At 32.9% G+C, this 24,321-nt stretch overlaps 3 protein-coding genes across 4 annotated transcripts; 2 read left to right on the top strand and 1 right to left on the bottom strand.

Moving 5' to 3' along the window:
* Nucleotides 1-5,141: 5,141 nt before the first annotated feature.
* Nucleotides 5,142-7,959, top strand: LOC140823504 (ubiquitin-conjugating enzyme E2 2-like). The gene is made up of 5 exons (XM_073184882.1): nt 5,142-5,269; nt 5,349-5,374; nt 5,886-5,975; nt 6,863-6,951; nt 7,534-7,959. The coding sequence occupies exons 1-5, from the start codon at nt 5,145-5,147 to the stop codon at nt 7,660-7,662; spliced, it is 459 nt and encodes a 152-aa protein (XP_073040983.1). The 5' UTR covers nt 5,142-5,144; the 3' UTR covers nt 7,663-7,959.
* Nucleotides 7,960-12,693: 4,734 nt separating this feature from the next.
* On the top strand, nt 12,694-18,057 carry LOC140823501 (protein IQ-DOMAIN 31-like). 2 transcript variants are annotated; one of them, XM_073184880.1, is made up of 8 exons: nt 12,694-12,928; nt 13,547-13,667; nt 14,436-14,544; nt 14,620-14,690; nt 14,828-15,031; nt 15,555-15,605; nt 16,470-17,496; nt 17,748-18,057. In XM_073184880.1, the coding sequence occupies exons 2-8, from the start codon at nt 13,593-13,595 to the stop codon at nt 17,777-17,779; spliced, it is 1,569 nt and encodes a 522-aa protein (XP_073040981.1). In that variant the 5' UTR covers nt 12,694-12,928; nt 13,547-13,592; the 3' UTR covers nt 17,780-18,057. The 2 variants fall into 2 exon arrangements, with proteins under 2 accessions (XP_073040981.1, XP_073040980.1); XM_073184879.1 differs by having other exon boundaries at nt 12,697-12,928; nt 14,436-14,690.
* Nucleotides 18,058-18,204: 147 nt separating this feature from the next.
* Nucleotides 18,205-22,097, bottom strand: LOC140823502 (serine/threonine-protein kinase PBL34-like). The gene is made up of 6 exons (XM_073184881.1): nt 21,279-22,097; nt 20,616-20,953; nt 20,362-20,497; nt 19,549-19,685; nt 19,340-19,463; nt 18,205-18,926 (listed from the first exon to the last, which is right to left on the bottom strand). Exons 1-6 carry the CDS (start codon nt 21,481-21,483, stop codon nt 18,421-18,423), a joined length of 1,446 nt encoding a protein of 481 aa, XP_073040982.1. The 5' UTR covers nt 21,484-22,097; the 3' UTR covers nt 18,205-18,420.
* Nucleotides 22,098-24,321: the final 2,224 nt, after the last annotated feature.

Here is a 24,321-nt window from a genome sequence, read left to right as displayed (position 1 = left end):
GGAATTTTTATTTAAAAATTGGTTTTTATTTTATATTCTTCAAAGAAATAAACATTTTTACCTTCGGTATAAAAGGATAGGGAATATTTAGAATTTTCTCAATAACTAATTTGAACATATGGTGTGTTAAAACCATCCAAAATTTTAAAATGCCCAACATTCCACGATACAATAATCATTCCAACAAATTATAATTGACAAAGTATTTACACAAATAAGCCTACTCAAAAAACTCAATTACTAAGTTATAAATATTTTTATAAAGAAATATACAATAAATATATTTTACATCGATATTTACAACAATTATATCATTAGATTTTAAATATATATTATCTAATGAGATTTTGATAAATTGAATTTTTTTATTGAGTTTTTTTGTGCTATGAAATTTGTTGTACAAATCACATTATACATATAGCACCACTTTTTTATAAATCACCCCAAAAATTTCATAATTTAAATATGAATTCTCCCTCATTTATAATCAATTGATTTTACCTCGAAAACTGCTCTACATAAACAGATTTGAATTTTTGCTTACATACGAGAATAATAACATAAAACTATATCTAATACTCCTATATATGCATTAAATCCGATATAAACAAAATCCGATCATTTTCTTTTCACTGTCATAACTATATATTAAACCGGTTTAATTTGACAATTTTCTTTTCTCGCCACTATAAATCTATACTATATTAATAAGTATGAAACCCTTAAAGTAATTATTTTGGAGGACACCAAAATATTTAATTTCATAATTACATTTCTTACTTTAATAAAACTCTCTTCAAGTCACTTCATATTTTACACAGAAAAGAACTAAACAAAACTTTTATTTTAAATCGAACAAATCTTATAAATTGAAAATAATTTCATGTTAATTATTTAATATTATTTGATCAAATTAAAAATAATAATAACTCATACAACGCGTATCCATCTTTTACTAGTATATACTGAGAGAGTATTAGGTAGAGCTTATAAGATCTCTTAAACAATTTATAAGTTGTTTTAGAGCTTATAAATTCTACAATTTTGTCATGCTCCACGTTGGAGCGTCCGCGCTTAGTAAGCGTGGACGCTCCAACGTGGAGCCGTAGGGCCGGCCAACGTCTGGAAGTAGCGATGGTTTTTAAAACTCTGTTGCATTTTGCGACGGTTTTATAAAAACCGTCGCAAACGCGCGCCCGATCGATAATATTTCTTTGGTATTTTATTAAATTCTTTTAAAGCATGAAATGCATGTTTATTTTATTAATTTGTGTTTAACTGTATTCATGCATTTTATACATAATTATTGCATGATAAGGCATAGTTTGGTACATGGGATAAGAGAGGGATTGATAAATAATCCTCTTTATCTCATGTTTGGTACTTTTTTAAAAAGCTCATGATAATATCATGGGCCTTTGATAAATAATTTTTTAGAAGGATAAAATATCCTTAATAGAAGGTGTGATAATTTTAATTTAATGATAAAATATGCTACAAATGACTTAATTACCCTCAATTTATAAATGATTTTTTATAAATCTATGCTAGTAGGTAGAAATTAAAATCAAATAAATATTTTATTTATTTTTATATATTATATAATATAATAATTACATAAATGAATTCGAGATAATTATATAAATAATTTTTATAAATCTCAATAAAATTATTAGTATCACTCGATTAACCTTAAAAATTGATATTTGACTTGAATCAAAAAATCAAGAGCTCAATTATCATATTATATAATATATAAAATTAGGTAAAAATAAATAAATCATGCAAGTACTATCGGCACATGAACAAATAAAAAATACGAACTCAAGCAATAACTTTGAAATTATAAAATTTATTATAATAAAGTTAATTTTGTCATTACAATCTAATATATAAATTTAATCACTCTTATTAAAATCATACCAAACATTAAATATAATATCATACATCTTATTTATCATTAACTTATCCTTATATTATATATCACATGTTTATCCATCATGTGTACCAAACTATGCCTAAGGGATTTATTTCATGAAATTTATCAGTTAATGCACTATGATTTTTAAGATGCATTTCACACCCGAACGAGGAACGGAGGCCGGAGAATTTTCAGGAAATTTATTTTAATACATGATTAATTTTTATAAATTAATATATGGTGTTTTAAGTGGATTTCTCAAATAATGAGATTTTACCGGGTATTCTTACTCGCATGACTTTATTTTTAACGGTACGCGAATTTTATCGAACCGAAAGACTTTTTACTAGTTGCACCGATAGTGCTTGCATGATTTATTTATTTTTACCTAATTTTATATATTATATAATATGATAATTGAGCTCTTGATTTTGTGAGTCAAGTCAAATATCAATTTTTAAGGTTTACCGAGTGATACTAATATTTTTATTGAGATTTATAAAAATTATTAATATAAAATAATTACGAAATCATTTATATAATTATCATATTATATAATATATAAAATAAATAAAATATTTATTTGATTTTAATTTCTACCTACTATCATAGATTTATAAAAAATCATTTGTAAAGTGAGGATAATTAAGTCATTTGTAGTACATTTTATCATTAAATTAAAATTATCACACCTAATAGAGGGAAATATTATCCCTCTAAAAATTATTTATCAAGGGCCCATGATATTATCATGGGCTTTTTAAAAAAGTACCAAACATGAGATAAGGAAGATTATTTATCAATCATTCCCTTATCCTATGTACCAAACTATACCTTAAACTCCCGTAACTCCCCCACAGCCGATATACATCCCTTTTCCTTTCAAACTTCCCACGGTTTCAGAGAAAAAAAAAAATCAGCTGAAGGCCACGGCTTAGCATTTCGCGTTCTCACTTATTCCCCACAACCCGTTCTCTCTTCGTGCCACCAATACTAGGTTCGCACCTCTTTTATTTCACCTGAACATACCGCGCCCGAGCGGTGAAATAATACCGATCGGGCGCGCATTTGCGATGGTTTTTATAAAACTGTCGCAATTGGCGACGGTATATAGTAAACCGTCGCAAAATGCGACAGAGTTTTAAAAACTGTCGCTACTTCCAGACGTTGCACGATCCAACGGCTCCACGTTGGAGCGTTCGCGCTTAGTAAGCGCGGACACTCCAACGTGGAGCATGCTCCGTGCTTTGTAAGCACGGACGCTGCTCCACGTGTGCAGGGTCCGTGTTTTCAAAGCACGGTTTGTCGTAAAATTGCAAACCTTTACATTATTTTTGAAAAAAAAATTTAAAATTTAAATTAGTTTTAAAAAAAACCCAATTATGTTTGATATTTTTTTTTAAAAAAAGCGCAGCTTATAAGTTATCAAAATAGACATCTTGTAAAATGTTTTTTTTAAAAAAATTTGGTACCCACCTTTTTAAAAATCTTATTTAAATATGTTTTAAAGATCAAGTTATCCTATATATTTTATAAAATTTCAAATATACTCTCTTCTACATAATATATAAATTGATTAATAGCCAATAATAATATTTAAAATTATATATATTATTTTTTTAATTTAAAATTATATTTTAATTAATATAATTACGAATACTATTAATGTTGTTTCCTTTTTAACAACACGTAGTGATTATTAATATTATAATTATATCCTAAATATTTTCGTTTATATATTAATAAATTAATATTATTATTAATATAAAAATTAGTATAAAATATGAATGAGTCTCATGTGAGACCGTCTCATGGATCTTAATCTTTGAGACGGGTTAACACTACCCATATTCACAATAAAAAGTAATACTCTTAGCATAAAAAGTAATATTTTTTCATGGATGACCAAAATAAGATATCCGTCTCACACATATGACCCGTGAGACCGTCTCACACAAGTTTTTGACATAAAATATATGACATATGGACATATTAAAAATAATCATATTTTGTCAATTTCATAATGTCGTATTTTTTATAATTATCATAAAAAAAATCTTATAATATCAAATGCATTAACAACTTTAAGATTTATCAAATTATTTTATCCAAATATTTTGATAATTTATTTTTAAAATAATATCTTGTAGCTTATGAACTCGTAAAACAGCTTATAAAACATGAGATCTCAAAAGTTGTTTTAAACAATAAAGTAGGTATAATGTGAGACGGTGTTAAGGATAATTATTCGTGAGACGGTTAACAATACTCATATTTACAATAAAAAGTAATATTTTTAAAATAAAAAATAAAATTATTTCATGGTGGTTCAAATATAATTAATATATATATATATATATATATATATATATATATATAATATATATATTATAAAATTGATCTATGAGACTCGCTCACAAAAGTTTTTGCGAAATAAATTTAGTCAAACACTTTCTAACCCAGACCTAATCAAATTAAAACCTCAATATTTACTTTTATAATAGGTATCTTGTGAGACATTTTCACAGATCTTTATCCGTAAAATGAGTCAACTATATTTATATTAGAATAATAAATAAAATTGAATAAAATAATCTCACGAATCAAATTTTATGAGAATTAGGTTAACCATAAAAAAATATAACTTTCATCAAATTTGACTCGTAAAATCATCCGATACAAATTTTTGTTATATCACCACCACAAAAACCGGCAGCTTGTACAGGATGCGAAGTCGTAGGCTTAAATTTCATCTCGAAAAATACTGTATTTGTAATGGTTGGTGGGACACACACTAGCGCGTCCGAAATTTACCATTTTTTTATTATAAAAAATTAAGATATATAATCAATAATAGAAAGAGGAATACGCTGAAAAAATCTCTAGCCGCCTCATTTTCAGGTTATTAGTTCTCTGTCTGATCTATATTTGAAGCGATTATGTGGGTTTTTACCAACTCTAGTTTGTCGTTTTGACTTGTTTGTTTGTGGCGTGATTTATGGTTATGCATGCGAATCTAGGGTTTTGGCTGTGTTGTTGATTGATTCTGTGGTTAGGTAATGTAGCTTTTGTGCTGGGAAATTGAATATTAACGATTGGATTTTACAGATTCTGACCCAATATGTTATCTCGTGCTCAATTTTGTTAGATTGGAACTCGTTATTAGTGTGAATTAGGTGTATTGGTATTTACGTTGTGTTGGTGGTGATTGTAGGCGGTAAGGATGTCTACGCCAGCAAGGAAGCGGCTGATGAGGGATTTCAAGCGGCTACAGCAGGACCCTCCTGCTGGCATCAGTGGCGCACCTTATGATAACAATATCATGCTCTGGAATGCTGTTATATTCGGGTATTTTTCGTTGGCCTGTTTGCTGGTTATTTATTTTGAGATTTACTAAATAACTGGGGTTTTCTTTTTGAAATTGCAGGCCGGATGACACTCCTTGGGATGGGGGTGGGAATGTTCTTCCTTAGAATCAAGTTTTAGTTTGGATTTGCTAATCATAGATGAACTATCACGAATGTTTCTTGTTGCAGTTTATAGTTTTAACTTAGATGTGTTAAATTTTCTCATCTATTGCTGAATGGGAAATAAGTGTTATTTGCTATGCTCATTCCAAGTGGTTTTACTTCCCCCTAAATTCGAAATTATGTGTTACTGATGTATAAAATTTATGTTTACGCTATTTCGTTGCAACGGTAAAATTTATTTATCTCACATGTTATTCATACCAAAGGTGTTATTGCATGAGAAAATATGTACAAATGCAAATATTTGATGTGTGAACCTATGATATTTGGTGCATAATTTTGATGGCTTAATTTGTTACCCTTCCCTTGTGTTGGATGAAAAGCACGACGATGACATGCTGAAAAGTTCATTAGAAGTTTTGTTGACATTGAATCTGGTTCTCTCGATCGTTCAGTTTTTTAATATTATATGTATATATATTGTTTGCTGCTAGGTACGTTTAAGCTCTCACTTCAATTTACAGAAGACTACCCAAATAAGCCCCCAACAGTGCGATTTGTGTCTAGGATGTTCCATCCAAACAGTAAGTTACTTGTTGTTCCATCCAAACAATATGCTTTTATGTTAGCATATTGTCAGTATGCACTATTCTTAAAGCTATCTGAAAGTGCCACCTTTAGACACTGTGATGCTATTTCTTTTATGTACCGTCCAAACATAACATCTCAAGAATCTCACAACAAATTATTTAATTATTTCATTTACTGCTTATTTTGAATCAAAAATGTTTACTACCCTGCTCAACATGACTTGTGACATGGTTCTGTTATGATTGCTAAGGAGTATCACATATCTTGGTAGCAAGGATTTCTCGAGTTCTAAGGTTTCATTCCTTTAAAGATGTTTGATTCATTGTGAGGAGGGGCTTTATATCTGCTTTAGCCCATCAGTGTTGTACTAAAAATTTGTATAGTTCTGCTTCCATCAACTTTGTCTCCACAAGCGTGAAACTTCTATGCCTAACCAAATTTAGCTAGTATATACTTTTTAAAAGCACCTCGACCATTTTCATGTGAAGTTTCTTAACATTCATCTTTGAGTTTGCAAATTTTTGTGCATTTCATTTGATATTACGGGGCCCATGTAGTTTTATCCATTCTCTATTTGTGGCTATAAATATCGTAATAAATGCTGTGAATCATGGATAACTCATTTAGATGTGCACACATGTAATATTTTAAGCTCGCTCGCTTGGGTCATTGGCTATTAATCTTATGTTTTACCACTGTTTTTACATTGTTTTCTAAAGCTTACATTTGGCGCGATGTGGTATTAGATCTATTTCCAAGAGATGATTGGTGAATGGCATTAATCATTATAGATTTTCATCGTCGACGAGATATTCCAACTAAATGGAAAAACATTTGATTACAATTTTTCTTTTCTCGTTATATTTCTGTTGTTTATTAGTTTATGCTGATGGAAGTATATGCTTGGATATCCTGCAAAATCAGTGGAGTCCAATATATGATGTAGCTGCTATTCTTACATCTATCCAGGTAGATTATGGCTATGAAATGTTATACCATGTCTTTTCTCTACATGTATAGAATGGAACATCAATTATGATAGTTTAAGTTCTCAAGAAGAATAAACTAACATGATTTAACTAAAATAGCTAGAGGTGAGTACAAGCAGGAGTTGAGGTATGACAGGGTGTACTAGAAAATTAAGTAACGATATCAATTTATTTTTGTGTTACAGATGCATGTAACACGTCAACAAGTGCATTGAATTTTTGTCATATATCTAAACCAAATGCATGATAGAGAATTGGACATTCAGAAACTGCTGGATAGTTTGTTTAGTTTCCACTTCAAAGTTCAAAAAAAAAATATTATTTTCCCTTCACCGCCCACTTAACTTTAACAATATTATAGGCTGCCAATATTACTGTGTATGCCAGACTCTTCAGAAGTCGTGGTGGTGCGACAAAGACTAGTAAATTTTCGCCATGATTGTCGGTATTATTGTTTGATTGATAGGTTCTGTTTCTGGGTGTAACATACCATGGTGGAATCATGTTTACTCCTGATAGCGCCATGACAAGAGTCAATCACTTATTTTATTCTCATTTACAGTCGCTGCTGTGTGATCCAAATCCGAACTCACCCGCAAATTCTGAATCTGCGCGGTTGTTTAGTGAAAACAAGCGTGAATATAACAGGAAGGTGCGTGAAATTGTTGAGCAGAGCTGGACAGCAGATTAGTGTTTACTCCTAAAGACTGCATAATGGGAGATTGCTACTGATGAAGAAGCTTCATATTCCAACGTCCTTTCTCCCGGTAGAATCATCTCTGTTTCTGTGAACCTTTGTTTTATTTTCATTCTACGCGAGTGACTCCTATAGTTTGAGAAAACATTGTTATTGTATCACATACTAATCTTCAGGACTCTGAAGGGTCTTTCTCTTGAAATTTTTCTGGTGTTCGAATGTGCCATAGTATCTGTACATATTGATATCTTGTACCATATATTGTGAAAATGTATTAAACTTTTGTTGCCCCCCCTCCCTTTAATTATGTCTTGAAAACAACTCTGCACATCACCCATTCTCCCTGGTTTTTAGCTTTCGATTCAGTGTTTTTTAGAAATTTATATGAAGTGTCTAGCTTCAACTTGATCATCGTTGAAAATGTTTCCCTGAGTTAAGGAATTCATGGTTGTCGTCAAATTCCATTGTTGAGATCGTATCTTATGACAATCTTTTTTCCCGAACTTGTTAGGCGTGATATATGTACCTCTCTTTCTTGATTACAAGTTAATAGTCGACTAGATACATTTGTTCACGACTGTAATATGTCTGAAGTAAGTTTTACTGATTAAAAGTTGGTTTAAATATCATCATCGGAGGGGTCATAAATCATTACAATAGCGTGTTGAACCCCTCCTAATCTTGTTTTTATTTGTCAGTCAGCGACCATATCTAAAACTACATTATCCTCATTACTGCTAGGCTGTCAATTTCATGTGGGAGAGATTCTCATTATTTATTTGATTCACGTTTCTTCCTTCGTAATGCATATATATTGATATTACCCGCTTGAGTCTCTTACGTTGTATAGTTCTTCTAGTAAAATATGCGTTACTTGCGTTGTAAAATCATCTTAGTCTAGAATGGGTATCCTGGGATCATCCTATATTCCATTGGGTATACGTCACTCTCTGCAATTTATGGTTTTTTCCCCACAAAACATGGGATGGACCTCTAGTTTGAAGTGGTGCCGACCCCATCAATTCAGCCAATGTAATCAGGGGGCATGAGTTGGGTGTTTTGAGTCTGGGTAATTCGGGTTTTGGGTATATTATTTTATACCTGATCCTGAAATAATCTGGAAACCGATTATTGAGTTTGGGATCAGGTTGGAATCCGATTTACCGACTCAAGTGCCTGGCACATGAAATTTAGGATTCTTGTCGCTTCAGAATCATTAGATCAAATGAGCTTATTGTAGAAAAAATGGTCAAGGGCAATGCTGAGGATGGAAAGCGTGCATCTGAAAAATAAATAAAGACAACTTTTTATTTTCTGACTACAGTTGTTTCCATTGTATTCTTGAGGTGTCGGAGATTTGGAGAATGCACAACTAACCTAACCACGTCTAAAATCACATGGGTTTTGTTGGAATCATGTGCTCTACAAGATTACAATGTTTCACTTCTATTGTGAATTTAAGGAGTTCCTATTTATTATTCGTGAGTTGTATAAGACATCCACATGCCTCGATATAATAAATTATATATATATATATATATATATATATATATATATATATAAGTTTCAATCATTATACATGGGAAAATAAATGGAGCAAGGGGGACCCTCGGCAGAAATGAAGATGAGAGGTAGGCTTCTTTGGGACTTGGGTGTCTTAAAATATACCTTGCGTGTGGGATGGTGCCTTTTGTTTTTGTATCCTTTTGTGGGTGTGTACAAGTGTACATATAATTAGAGTGAATGTCATGTAAGACCGTCTCACGGATCTTAATATTTGAGACGGGTCAATCTCATCCATATTGACAATAAAAAGTATACTTTTTCATGGATGATTCAAATAGAAGATATGTCTCACAAATACAACCCGTAAGACCGTCTTACACGAGTTTTTGTCATATAATTATTTACGTAACCTAATAAGGTACCCGGCTATTGATTTTTTGGGTTCTACTAATCAAATCATTCAAAATCAAAAATCAAACCTAAATTTTCGGTTCTTGTTTGGTTCGATAACAATAATTGATTTAAAATTTGAATTTCTGTGATTGTTTAAAAACTAATACACACCATCGATTTGGTTAAGTTTTTGTTCATCTCTAGCAAATACATAGTTAAAATTTTGAGGGAAAAAGTGTGTTTCCATTGAGAAGCGTCTTGACGCCTGTCTAATAAGTGCACCTCTCGCATTCAATACAGTCATCCAAAATTCAAGAAACGAATTCAAAAATCAGACATTTTGGTAGCCTTAAATTTTTTAAATTAAATTGTATTTGCATTGATAATTGAATGATGAATTTGAAATTTTTTGATTTGTTATAATGTTTAAATTGTAAGTGAATCCCGAATTCACCTACATCAAATTAAATATTTGTAACCATCGAAGTCTTGTTAGCGACTTTGGGGGATTGTTTTTTTCAACTAGTCTTAGAGATTGAAAAGATTGATTCTTCCTTATTTACTACAAGTAAAGGCTCAATCCAAGCCTTACAAGGGAGGTGTTTCAAATTCAACTCTACGGGTCAAGTCAGCATAAAAGAAGAGTAAGTCTCATGTGAGACCGTCTCACGGATCATCATCTGTGAGACTGGATCAACCATACCCATATTCACAATAAAAAGTAATATTCTTAGCATAAAAGTAATACTTTTTCATTGATGACCCAAATAAAAGACTCGTCTCACAAATATGATCCGTGAGATCATCTCACACAAGTTTTTGCCTAAAAGAAAAGCAGATTTAAAAAACAATTATTCTTATTACTTCTTCAACTAAAGGATATGAACAACAACGTGTTCCCTTCACGCTTATAAGTTTAGCTAAAGAATAGAAAATTATGATAAACTATCTTTTTATTTTGAATAATTTTATTTTAAGTATAATATTTGTTTAAGTAATTTTTTTTTTTTGTATTTGGATGGATTAGTTGACCATTTAATTTAAGTCCTAAAATCATCATCTATTGGTTTACCTCTTTAAATATGTTAGTCAATACTCTATTGGGTTCGACCCAATATTATTTTACATAAATTAACCAATATTACATAAATTACAATCTTCCAACTCAATGGGTTTATAATATTATAATATTTAAAATAATTATTAAAATAATCAAGTCTGGCTCGGAATCTCGTTGGGTGGATATTAATTTCCTAATCTCTTTCTCCACATTGATCGGGACGAGAAAAAATCCCGACAACTCTGGTCGAGAATTTTTTTTTGACGGGAACGTGATGGGATTCGGGTTGGGCCGGGATTTTCATTTTGTTAGTCAGACCTATTATATATAATTTTATTTCTATAAAGTTTTTTTTTAAAATGTTATCACAAACGTCTTTTTCCCTTAAAAAATCAAGAGAGAGTGTTCGGAGTAGTGCTGCAAACGAATCGATTTGGTTCGTAAGTTTTTTGAGCCAGTTCGGAAAATATTTAATTTGTTCAAGCTTATTGAATTCGAACCGAACTCGAACATGCTCGATTTTTTTTCGAGCCGAACTCGAGCCCAAACTATTTTGTTCGATAATCCGCGAGACGCTCACGGGTTTTAGTATTTTATTAATATAATATAATTATATATTGAATAAATAAATTTCTAGTATTTCGAGTACTTATTTTTATTTTTATTTTATCAATAATCCAAATAGTTCACAAACATGTTCGAATCTTTCGAGTCGAACTCGAACTCAAGCTTTAATTCGAACTTAATTCAGCCAAAAGTTTTAAAATGTTTGAACTTCAAATGGAATTCGAACTCGAATAAAACTAATTCAATCTTAATTCAAGCCTTCAAACTTTGTCATATTCAACTATATTTGTTTCATTTACACCGCTAGTTCGGACTTGAGAGGCATGATTGAACCAATTTATTATATTTTAGAAAAAAACATGAAATTTATTTATTAAAAATTATAATTTTGATTGTGCATGTGCATTTCTAATTGATCATCTTTTATTAAATTTCAATTTTAGACTTTCATGCTTCTATTTTGATATTTTTAATATTTATTTATCATAGTGTAGACATAATGCTACATACATCAACGCCACTATGTTACATATTAGAGTCACATTGACGCTATACTAATAAAAGATCAGAGTTTAGAAAAAGAATATAGAGATAATAGATTAAAAATGAAATATGATTACATTGACGCTACACTAAAAAAAACTAAAGTTGGGAAAAAATATATATATATAGATAATATATAGAAAAGACTAAAATTTAGAAAAAGAATATAGATATAATAGATTAAAAATGAAATATGATTACATTGACACTATACTAAGAAAATACTAAAGTTTAGAAAAAAAATATAGAGATAATATATTAAAAATGAAATATGATTACATTGACGCTACATATAATATATTAAAAATGAAATATGATTACATTGACGCTACACTAACAAAAAAACTTTTAGAAAAAGAATATAGAGATGATATATTAAAAATAAAATATGATTACATATATGATAAATAGACTATATTTTAAAAAAATTCTTATATTCATTTGATAGAGATTATGATTTATTAATTCCGCTCATCTAACCATAATCACTTGTAATCTAACTTTTGGATTATTATACTTATCATAATAAGATTCCTTGATTCAATAAATAATTAATACGTAACGAGTTACTCTATTTTTGTCTAGAACCGGACAGCCTAGGACATTGACGCACAAGAAACGGTCGTGTCGTATTTTGTGAGACAGATCTTTATTTGGGTCATCTATGAAAAAAGTATTACTTTTTATGCTAAAAGCATTACTTTTTATTGTGAATATCGGTAGGATTGACCCATATCACATATTAGGATTCGTGAGACGGTCTTACATATTAGGATTCGTGAGACAGTATCACATGTGACTCACTCTAAAATAAAATAAAACTGAAATTAAATTTAAAATTGCAGCAAAATGGCCAAACGTCGTCGTATCCGATACCCAAAAAATTTCAAATTCTCTTCTCCAATCAGCGCCTTGGATCCACTCAACCATTTCTACTAAAAGCGACTGTATAACTACACCAACTCGCCGACCTCCATCAGTATACGCAAGGTGGAGACTGGAGATGTATACATACACTAATTATACTCCACTGTATGTATAATTACCTCGGCCAATTCTGTCGAGTATGCGGGCACAGGATTTACTGGGAGAAGATGAATACATGCTCCAGAAATGGTGAAGAAGCTGGTGGAGTGATGCGGTGTCGAGGGGTCCATTTTCTTGCCATGAGTTTATGAAATAATTCTGCAGGTATACGGGCTTTTGATGTTTTTATACTTTTGGTTTTTTTTTCCTTCTTTTTAAATTTTCATATCAATCAGTCTTTCACCTGAAATTTAACTCCTTGACTGTTTTTGTGTGTGGTGGGTTTCCTCCATTTATGCCCATTTTTGTTTGTGGGTTCTCTCTTCGTCAAGATTTGTAGCTGCGGGATTCTGATGTGAGATAAAACCTTCGTTTTTCAGGCATGAAAAAGCGCAGATCTGAGCTGCATTGCAGTGAAACCCACTTTTATTTACCTGTTTTTTGTATGCTTTTTGGTTCTTGTTTTATGTTTGTATTTGTGGTGGTTTGTGATTCCTTGTGAGCGGTTGTGTTTGATTTAAATCTTCCTCTACGATACCGCCACGACTGTGTTTGGAAAACATATATACCTCTTGAATCATTTGTTCTTCGATTCTAATGTTTTTGACCTTGTAACTTAGAAAACATAACTTTTTGATAGGCAATAGGACTTTATCTTTGCCCTGTTCTGTGGGAAATTAAAAATTTGTTTATTTCCAGATTTTATTGCTCTTTTTTCTTTTAAAATTTAATTTATTTTAGCTACATTGTTTCCTGATACTTTCACTTAATGAAATGTTGCAGGTTTTAATTGAATTGAACAACTGTTCTTTTAAAGCGGCGTTCTTCAATGGGTAAGTCTCCTGGGAAATGGATCAAGACTGTGCTCTTCGGGAAGAAGAATTCGAAGTCTAATTTATCCAAGGTAAGATGAGCTATTATTGCTTTATTAATTTGTTTTGAAATTTTCTCGTTGATGTTTGACAAATCTTTTGCCTGCTCTTAATTCCATTTTCCATTAATGACGTTCCTTTGTATGGTTTCCCAATGTTCAATATTCCATCAAAGAATTATTGCTTATACCTTCTCAGGATACATACTGGGTGGTTAATTTTTTAAATTATTTTTTAAAGTTAGTTTGTAGTCCAATTTTGGTCTCATATGAAGATAATTCTGGAATTTAGAACGTCCTCTATGATTTGTTTAAGTCATCAATATTCCACTTTCAATTTATATTTTCCACGATTCTTTGGTGTTGTATGAATGTTGGATCGACTTATGATGAAATATATGTGGGCGTTTTAGTCACCTACATATTGTAATGTTTCTCTGTAATTTATGTTTCGTTATGTTTTGATGTTTCCTTTGCTATACTTGCCATCTCTATCTAGAAGCCATTTATGATCAGGATTACCTTTTCTGTGCCATATACCTAATTATATTCTGCAAAATCCAATTACGCGATGAAAATTATATTTTAAAACCAATGTCTTGAATTATTTAACTATACTTCTCTGATTTTTCATTATGCTTCTTGAACTCGGAAATTATGAAAATTTGGAATTAGATCAGTTGATAGTTTTGTTTTTAGGATATGACTTTATATCTTTCAATAAATGGTTCCGCATGGTATAAAAAATTATAATGCTGGTTTCCACTTCTTTGGGTGTCACAACGTCACTCCTCATGAAAGGCTGCTGCAAAGTCCCCTGTTGAGAATCAGGCTGGTAAATCTGCAGTCATTACTGATCCGCCCCCCAAGTTGACTGATAGAAATGTTGAAGATATGGAAATTGAGAATGGTACATCTGTTGCTCCTTGTGATGCCACCCAATATTATGGGAATCAACATTCACAAAGTAATTTAATGGTTCCAGTCGATGATGCTGAGATGAGGAGGCAAGAACATGCTGCCACAATAGCACAAGCAGCCTTTAGGGGATACATGGTAACGTACTGTGAAATTGCATGTGGAATATTGCTACTTAGCTGACCAGCCTGAGTTATGCATATAATTCTTTCTTTTCTTGTCTTCAATTGATTTCTTCAACTTCTTGGCTTCTTGTGACTGTGTTTTAATCATAGGCTCGACGTGCATTTTGGGCTCTCAAGGGTATCATAAGACTGCAGGCTCTTGTCAGGGGACATCTGGTCAGGAGACAGGCAGTTTCTACTTTTCGTTGCGTGCGGGCAATTGTTAAGATCCAGGCTCTGGTTCGTGGACAAAGAGTTAGACTTTCCGACACCAGGCCTGAAAAGTTTAAAAAGTATACTTTTGCAATGCGTCAGGTAACTTCGACCCGTATAACGTAATTTATTAAAGTCTCTTCTTTTCAAGTCTCGTTAATGAAGAAATAGGTCATGAGAGAACCTATAATGGTTCGACCCAACTTGACTCCAAATTTGTTTGGCCTCATGCGGTCCGCGGACTGAGGATTCTATTTGAAAAATATGTCTTTCCTTTTCTCAACCCCCGAGCCTTAGAACATGGAAATGTCTTCGTTTTGTCGGCACTTTAGTGTTTGCCTCTTGTTTTTCTCCCATCTCTTCTCCGACAATCTTTGAGTGTTTGGTGGGGGGGGGGGGGATTATTGCTGGATCGTTTTAGATTGTCACCTTAAGTTATTAGTTAGCACATTGAATGCCTGATTTCCATAAACTGTTTTAACGTCCTTTTTTTGTTAAATTGCTTTTGCTCATAATAGAATGATATGTCAATTCACTTTTTTGTATCATATACTAGCTTTCTTGTATTGCATTTTTCAAGGTTCTTGGTGCATGTATTCATATTCATCCCTGTGTACTTCATCAGGATTCTAAACAGGTGGACATGGGAGAAACAACAAATACATATATTCGTAAGGTATTATATTCATCAACACCCTAAGTTGCTAAAACATTTCTACTTGTTCATTTGATGGTACTATTTGGGTAAACCAAATAACATTTACCTTATTCTTCCTTTTCATGCCTTGTCAAATATTATTGATTGAACTAATAATGATCAAGTTATGAGAATGAATGTTATCTTTCTTTGTATCACTCACTCAGTCACTTGTAAAGACCCAGCCTTCAATTATATATTGGACACGTGGACGCGTAGTTGTGAATGGAGAAGAAATTGATCTGCCTGTCTTTTCTAAGAATTCAGCTGGTTCGACTTAATCTTTTTGTTGGACTTTCTTTTCATGGTTGTCTTCTCTTCATACTTCAATCAAATGCTACTAAATCACTGATCCCCTAATACCCTGTTGGATTCGATTTATTCATCTAGTTTGCTAGGAACTTGCCAGTGCCTTATCTTTTTACATAAAAGTTGAACAATTACATCCAAACCCTTAAATTTATGAAGGTCTTTGGCTGTATGCTTTTCCAAGGGTTTTACTTCATTTCCTTTCACTTCCGGCCGAAACAGAAGTATCGACATCAGTTGTCGAAGAATTAGAACTACTTACTCACATAACATAATGAATCATCAAACACTGATACACCTCTACAGATCCCCTCAGCTGGGTTGCCTTTAACGAAATACAGAACAATATTTTGGTGGTCCTATCTCTGATTATCTATCTGCTCCATGTTAAACTGAAACTTTTTCGTGAAATGGCACATTTTAAGATCTTTCTGAATGTTGGAAGAGATGTGATATCATAAAGCCATTTATTTACCAACGAAGATTTACTCTCTTGAAGTGAGGACCTGATTTATGGACTTTCTTTACTTTTAGCTTCTTGTCACGTTGCCGGCTTCTATGCCTTTAAGTTTGCATTACAGTCAAGCTGAACCAAATTCTGCCTGTAACTGGCTTGAACGTTGGTCATTATGTCACTTTTGGGAACCACCTGTGCGGGCGAAAAATCCTTTGAACGTTAAGCCTCAGAGAAATCAGGGAGGCTCACAAATTGTTGAGACCATAGCTGGAAAGTCAAAAAGAAGTATCAGAAAGGTTTCAACAACAGTTAATGGGGACGCTGATGCTTTAGCTTCTGGTGAAATTGACAAGTCCAAACGCAACTCTAGCAAAGTCACAAGTCATCAAACAGATCCTGTGCGAGAACAGCCCCAAAGTGAACTTGAGAGAATCAAGCTCAATTTGAGAAAGGTTTCTGCATCTGTAGCTGCAGCATCTGAAAAGTCAGAAATGGAAATGAAGAAGCCACAAACCCTGCAGAGTATGAAAACGTTGTTGTCTTCTGCTACTCTTGATGTTCCTGAGCAGAAAAACATGATACCTTCTGAAAACCCAACCAATCCAGATGTTGTAGCTGATGAACTGTCTTTAGTTGAAGCTCCTTCAAAGACAATAGTAGTTGATGAACCAGCAGCTTTGCCACATGATGATCATCCTGTTGTTGAGCTTCACTCATCGGAAGATGGTGGGAAGATAGAGAGTCCCTCGACTTTGAATGAGGAATCCAGCTTTAAGGAAGATCAGAGTGGCAAATCAAATCAGAAAATCAAGAAAAGGAGATCCCTTCCAGTAAAGCCGGAGTATCCTGAAAACATATCACAGAAAACCCCAAGTCTGCCAAGTTACATGGCTGCCACTGAATCGGCGAGAGCAAAGCTTAGAGCTCAAGGATCTACTAAATTTGATGAAGACGGAGCTGATTATGGATATGTTCGCCGTCATTCTCTGCCAGCCTCAACCAATGGCAAATTGAGCTCAATGTCACCTCGGATACAAAAGCCAGTGCAAGCTAATGGAAAGGGAGGCACCAAAACTAACCGATCACTGACCACCTCTAGAGATGGTGAGGATTGTAAATATACTAATACCTGCAGTCTAATTTGTGATGCCATTATCCTATTTCTTAGTTATCTAATTTTGGTACACTTAAATCACTTGCATCATTTTCATTTTTAACTTGATGATCCCCTGTTCTTAGATTCTGCCATTCTCTGGCTTTTGTACAATTAACCATCAATATGCACTATGACTCTAATTCCTTCCAGTTTTATGTATTCTAAGTGCAATTAATCATTTAAGTTCCTGACTTTTCAGACAAGGTTCTTCAGCCTGGGTGGAGGAGATGAAAGTGTGGCAACATGCTAATCTTGGATACTAATGGAAGCCTCATGTGAGACCGACGATGCTGCCGCTCACTTTCTTTGATTCGTGCAAAATCTCTACTTTAAAGGATGATAGTAAAATTTAACAAATGATCAAGAACTATTTGAACCTTTGTTTTCTTGTTGGTTTTTTAGGGAATGTATAGTCATGGATTGAGAGTATCTCTTTGGTTGACTAACTCCATACTCTTCATCTGTGTACTTCATAGTTTCTTTGATTAATTTTATACTCAATTGTGTGATTTTTAAGTAGTTTCAGTTGATCCATGTTTCTTTTACTTCTATTGCTTGAAGAAACTGTTGTGAGGTGCTGTGTAATTAGTTGGAAACTCGAGGTCTTAACACTCGAATGATAGATTAAAATTCATGAAAACAGACTACACAACTCATAACAAATTTGATACTGTCCGCATAACTCATCACTTTGAATCGTGAGTTTCCTTGGACGGCAAAAAATAAACCGAAAATCTGCCAAGTTCTGCAAAGACTGCACCAAAATTGTATTAAACAATATTCAACTCTGCAAATACAATTTTTTTCCTTGAGAGAAAACAGGTGCTATCACAAAAAAATGATCAGGAGGCAGGGGAGGCTGAATGCTCCTCTTATGATTTTTTAGGATTTGGTGATTGGAACTGGTTATATGGAGAGGCATTAGAGCGATTTTGAATGGAAGGGCTTCGAGTTGGCAGTGCATTCTTGAGCGAACCAGGTTGCAACTTAACTCCATTTCTTGCATTTATGTTGACATTGTCACGAGCAGCATAAATGGCCTGGAAATAAGAAGAGGAGCATGCCATGTCTTTCAAATTAGGCAGTGGTTTGAGGGCTTCAACAATTTCGCTCATCTGAGGTCTAACTTTTGCCTCACGACTAAGGCAACGAGCAGCCAACTGAACAGCTCGTTGCGAACCTTTTATTGAGAATCGACCTTCAAGACGTGGATCAATTAGTCTGAAGAATCTTCGCCTCTCCCCTAGATATGGTCTTGCCCATTCAACCAAGTTATGTTCTCCGTTAGGCCTGGTTTTGTCCATGGATCTCCGTCCAGACAACAATTCGAGTAAAACCACCCCGAAACTGTAAACGTCACTCTTTGCTGTCAAATGTCCTGAAATAGCATAGGTTACCGAGCAAGATAGCAATGAATTTTCAAACATAATAAATAACAAAACGAATGACTAAAAATAAAGATGTACAATTTTTTTCCTTTTCATGGTCCAATCATAAAATCCATAACCTCATATTGAACTAGAAATAAAAAATTAAAGATATATCTTTATTTAATCCTGTTATCCCCATAATCCAAACATTGAAAGGCTTTAAAGGCCTTTCTTCACCTAGTTCAAAAGGACTCCTTAATTCTCAGGTAAAAGATCAGAAAAAAAAAGGATCACATAACAGCAAATTAGATACACCTTTTGATTATTAAAAAAAGGCCAGCACAGAATGAGAGACGGCACGATGAAAAGCAAGGGAAGCAGAAAGCATTAGGACCTCACGAGGGAGGAGTAACATGCTCACCGGTCATCACATACTCAGGGGCAGCATAACCATATGTTCCCATCACACGAGTAGATACATGTGTCTTGTCTCCCTCGGGAGCATCTTTCGCAAGTCCAAAATCTGAAAGCTTTGCGTTGTAATCCTAGATTAACAGAAATAAATGAAAGGCCATCAGAATAAGCAAAAAGAATGCACCTTAAATATATTGAGGATATCTTGCAACATACTGCATCTAGGAGGATATTAGAAGTTTTAAAATCTCTATATATCACAGGTTTTTCAGCTTCTTCGTGAAGAAAGGCAAGGCCCTTCGCCGCACTTAGCGCAACTTTCATTCTGATAGACCAAGGAAGAGGTAGAGACCCTGCATTACAGGGAATAGACAATATACTGTTAGTAAAGATAAAAAGGCCAGGCAACTGAAGATGAGCTGTCAAATAAAAATGTCTCTCAAATATATACCAATTGAAATGTGAACTGCAAGATCGAGGATACAGGAAACAATGGGAAAAAGTCGGAGAGTAGTGATTTTGCCAATATTAGAATTCTTAGAAAATGGGAAAGGTCACCAAATGCTCACATGCAAACACTTTTGCTCCAGTCAATATCACTTGCATTTGAAGAATTTAACGCAGAATATTGTAATATCAGAAATTCCGTGGGTACCCTAGCAATCTAAAAGGCAAAAGTGCAAGACTGTCTATCCCTTTCAGTCGTTTCTGTCCTTACATAATCATAGACCATTAGTCATAAATCCCACGAGCCTGTTCTAACAAAGTAGACAGTTTCAAACGCAAATGAAATTGTTGATACATTTTCCACAGCAGGCCAGTTATAGTTTTACTCTAAATATACACTTAAATAACCTAATAATCATCTATACATTGTGTCAATAATTTTTTGTATTAGCCACTTCAAACAAAAATTTATTCAACAATGAAGCTCTATATGTTTTAGATACAGCTACGCCTGATTAATGCAATTCAAAAAATAACAACAGAAAACATATACAAATTTTGGAGAAGAAACCAAAATCATACTCTTGAACAAGTGATTCTCCAAGCTTCCCCGAGGCATGAATTCATAGACCAGGAGTCTTTGATTGTCTTCTATGCAGTAGCCTATCAATTTAACCAAATGCGAATGGATGAGCTCTCCGAGATAATTTACTTCAGCCTACCACATAAGAACGTTATTTCAGCCTACCACATAAGAATGATTTACAATTAAAAATATATGGAAAATCAGAGACATAAAATGCATAAAGCAAACTAAAAATAAAGTAATTTCATACCAGCCACTCTTTGTGGCCTTGAAGTCCATTGTGGTTGAGTGTTTTCACGGCAACAGCAAGGCCTGTCCCAGCTTTCACTGGTGTGCTGCCATTTTCATTGACCCAACCCTTGAAAACACAGCCAAAACCACCCTCACCAAGAAGATTATCAGGCCTAAAGTTCCTTGTGGCCAGTTTCAATTCACTATAACTGAACTTACGAAGCTGAGAAGCTATTTTCAGCTCCTCGTCTATTTTAGGAGTTGATGGGATACTTTCAATATTGCTGTTTGTTGAAGATGATACAGCTCGAGCAACTGGTTGGCATCTACTAGTATCATTAGTAGATTCACTTTCAGCTGTTACACACACAAAAAAGTTGTTGGTTAAGTGAATATAAGTTTCAATTGTGAACAGAGCAACAAATAGTAGTTCTTAGGGAACATTAGACATGTATCCGCGAAGTTGACAAGAAGATATGGAAAATCGCCACAAAGGTGTGATATGGTAACTAATAATCTCCAACATATTAACTGGCACCAATCATAGAGTGAAAATCAGCAACATCCATCGGCATTGGCGTGCATAAATAAATAATCGAAAGGGCATTCAAAGAAGCGCACATAAAAGTAAGTCATTCGAAACAACACTACAGAAATACGAAATTTACTACAAAGTACATACCGTATTGTGAGCTAGACCCACTAACAGAACTATCAACCTTGGATCTTGTAGACAAGCAGCTACCAAATAAGCTGAACTTAATCCAACATCTACTCTCCCCACCATCACCTTGTTCATCATCATTAAGTATTTGTTTCCTTCCTTTTGATTTAGACGTGCCCTCATTCATAGGATTCCCATTGATAGCTCCAGGACCTAGACCCATTATCCTCCAAGCCCTAGAGCCAAGATCCCATATATCAAGAAACGAGCACTCAATTTCGAAAGCCCTTCTTTTTAGCTGAGCCCTTATCCAGAGATTCTTCTTTTTTACATTTTTTTAAGAGCAAGTGAGATTACCCTCCAATACAAAGATACCAAACTAATCAAATACGACAAACCATTCAAAAAATAAATAAAAATGAAAGAAATCAAGCAACACCCAGAAAAAGACAAAATGTCATCAAACTACCAAGATTAAAACTTTACTTCAGAAATCAAGCCAAGAAAAGAAAACGACTCAAGCCCAGACGATAAAAATGGACTAAAAAGGCAAATTTACCACAAAACTACTAACCCCCGGTCACTCAAAGAACATGCAAACAAACACTAAACCGCAAACACATGACTCCTAAATCCACATTTCCACATCAAGACATTGTCTTAGAATGTACATTCAGATTCAGAAACAATAACTCGCACGCACTCTCACCCACAATGCACTCCAAATTTCAAATCCCTACACAAGAAACAAAAATGGTTTGTCAAAAAGAGGCAATGGGGACACGAGCTGTTCTCGAGGCAGAACAAAGTTAAGTTAGCGTGTGTGAGAGAGGAAGTGCGTTCTGCGTGAAAAGGAGAGAACATTAGAAAGAACAGAGAAAGTAAAGTTCTAAACTCACAGGCTGTCTCACAAGAAAAGCCAAAGTAAGATATCATTGGCCGCAGAAGTGGGCCCCGCTTCCGCAAATCCTCGTACTTGATTGGCTAGTGGGTTAGTTAATATGCAGTGATGGTAACTAATGAACCGCTAGGATTTACTGCTATCGGATAAGCATTTTCCTTTCTTGATTTATTTGTCTTATACAATACTATGTTTTCTTTCCTTTTTATATAATATATTTAATTGATTCTATTAAAAAAATTAAAATTTTAATATATATATTTTATATAACTTAACTGCTAAATCTATTGAATTAAATTGGGCTTTAATTTTTTTTTATTTTGAATAAAAATTAAAATTCTTATATATTTTTAAAATCTATCTACAAAATAGTTTAGTTCAATTATTTTATAATATGGGGTTTGCACTAAGTAAACTAACTGACTAATGCAATAGCTTGTAAACTCAATTAGTCAAATAAATCATATTAGACAAACTTTTTGTGACATACTCACACGAAATCATCGTTTCGGAGTTTTACCGAAAATAATTTTTGCAAATGTTCAACAATTGATGAAATAATTTGATTTTAGTGTATCGCATTAAGTGCTGAAAATGAGACAAAAATTAAGTATTTTGATTTTATATTTTTATCTGAAACAAAATTCATTTCCGTCTCAACATTTCCGTTTCTGAAGCAATGTGTTTATTTTAGGTTCTGCAAAACAGTTATGAATAAAGAAAGATGATTTCTAATTTTATATTTTCCAATATTATGTGCTATAATTTTTTTTTGTAATCGTGGAACATTCCCCAGCAAGTATTATTCTAAGATGTATGGAAAAGTTTCTGTTTTATTTTATATATATATATAATTTAAAGCAATTCAATTTTTTTTTTAAAATTGTTTTACAGATTAATTCTGTGAGATAAATTAATTTTATATATAAAATTTTGTAAGATTGCTTTACAAATTATGTCAAAAGTATTACTTATTTCGATAAATAGATATAAGATTGACTCATGTCATAGATTTTGATTTTTAACATTGTTTAACAACATACTAAGGCTTAAAATAAAGGCCACAATGTGATCCAATGATACACTTAACACACACACAAGCGTATTTATTTAAAAATATAATTTGTGTTGTTTGGTAGTGTGAAACTTGTATGAACATATCTATATTTAGGGATGGGCATGAGTCGCATTTTTTAGGTTTCGGGTCGAGTACTTGATTTTTTTGGATGTGTTTTTTTATTAATCGAACTTGACCTGACTCTGGTAACTACTCGACTACTCCGGTATCCGATAATATAAGGTTCGGATCCCACTATTCACCTTTTAAAAAAACATAGGTTTTCTCATATTGTGCTACAAAAAAATCTATCAAAAAAAAAAATAGGTATATCAAAATAACCATATCTAATTTTCACACCTAATTAAACGAGAAAAAATAGGTGTGAATTCGGTTGTCATTAGTGGGCAAGACATGAGAATTTGTCATCTAGTTTTAATGGGCTTTCAAGGCCACTTAAGATAAAAAGAAGTAGATAAACTATCTTTCTGTGTAATTCAAAAACAAGTCTATAATTTTTTTTAAAAAAAATAATTCGGATTTTTGGGTACCCAAAAAGATAACGTTGGTAGATATTTTACCACTCGACCCGACCCAACTCAATATGATAAATTACCCGATTTATCCGAAATGCACTCGATCGAATTCGGGTTTGATCGGGTAAGCCGATCGGGTTGCCCACCCCTATCTGTATTTACGTTGTATGATCGAAAACGAGGTATTGGAGTTTGAAATCTGATATCATCAATCATGGAATGGAATGATACTTTTTCAGTGGCCAAAATTATCCATCTCCATAATTTGAAATTGGAAAAAAAAATCGATTATGGTAAATTCAAGAAAGATACAAAATATATAATTTTATCCAAATTTAATAAAATTGCTACCATTTTATCCAATTAAATATCATATAACTCATAATCTAAAAGTTATCATGGAACACCATAAACTTTAAAATATATTAAATTATTCTACTAAAATAATTTTTCAATTGATTATCAAAACAATTTGTAAAAAAATCTCCAACTTTTTAAATTGTAATATAGTCTCTCTAGTTTTCATGTATAAATTATTGACTCAGAATTTTTATATACAAAAATACT

Source organism: Primulina eburnea, chromosome 2 (genome assembly GCF_022965805.1).
Source record: "Primulina eburnea isolate SZY01 chromosome 2, ASM2296580v1, whole genome shotgun sequence".
Lineage (NCBI taxonomy): Eukaryota > Viridiplantae > Streptophyta > Magnoliopsida > Lamiales > Gesneriaceae > Primulina > Primulina eburnea.
Note: the sequence above shows the minus strand (reverse complement) of the source record. Positions and strands in the feature narration are given on the sequence as shown.

Bases quoted from the DNA above. Each gene is read 5' to 3' on its own strand.
- LOC140823501 (XM_073184879.1), top strand. From the start codon at position 13,593: ATGGGTAAGTCTCCTGGGAAATGGATCAAGACTGTGCTCTTCGGGAAG. The intron at 15,032-15,554 runs GTAACTTCGACC...GTACTTCATCAG, and splicing joins ATACTTTTGCAATGCGTCAG to GATTCTAAACAGGTGGACAT. The intron at 17,497-17,747 runs GTGAGGATTGTA...CTGACTTTTCAG, and splicing joins ACTGACCACCTCTAGAGATG to ACAAGGTTCTTCAGCCTGGG.
- LOC140823504 (XM_073184882.1), top strand. From the start codon at position 5,145: ATGTCTACGCCAGCAAGGAAGCGGCTGATGAGGGATTTCAAGCGGCTA. The intron at 5,270-5,348 runs GTATTTTTCGTT...TTGAAATTGCAG, and splicing joins TGGAATGCTGTTATATTCGG to GCCGGATGACACTCCTTGGG. The intron at 5,375-5,885 runs GTGGGAATGTTC...GTTTGCTGCTAG, and splicing joins TGACACTCCTTGGGATGGGG to GTACGTTTAAGCTCTCACTT.
- LOC140823502 (XM_073184881.1), bottom strand. From the start codon at position 21,483: ATGGGTCTAGGTCCTGGAGCTATCAATGGGAATCCTATGAATGAGGGC. The intron at 19,464-19,548 runs GTATGTTGCAAG...CTGTTAATCTAG, and splicing joins CTAATATCCTCCTAGATGCA to GATTACAACGCAAAGCTTTC. The intron at 18,927-19,339 runs GTGAGCATGTTA...ATGCTATTTCAG, and splicing joins CCCTGAGTATGTGATGACCG to GACATTTGACAGCAAAGAGT.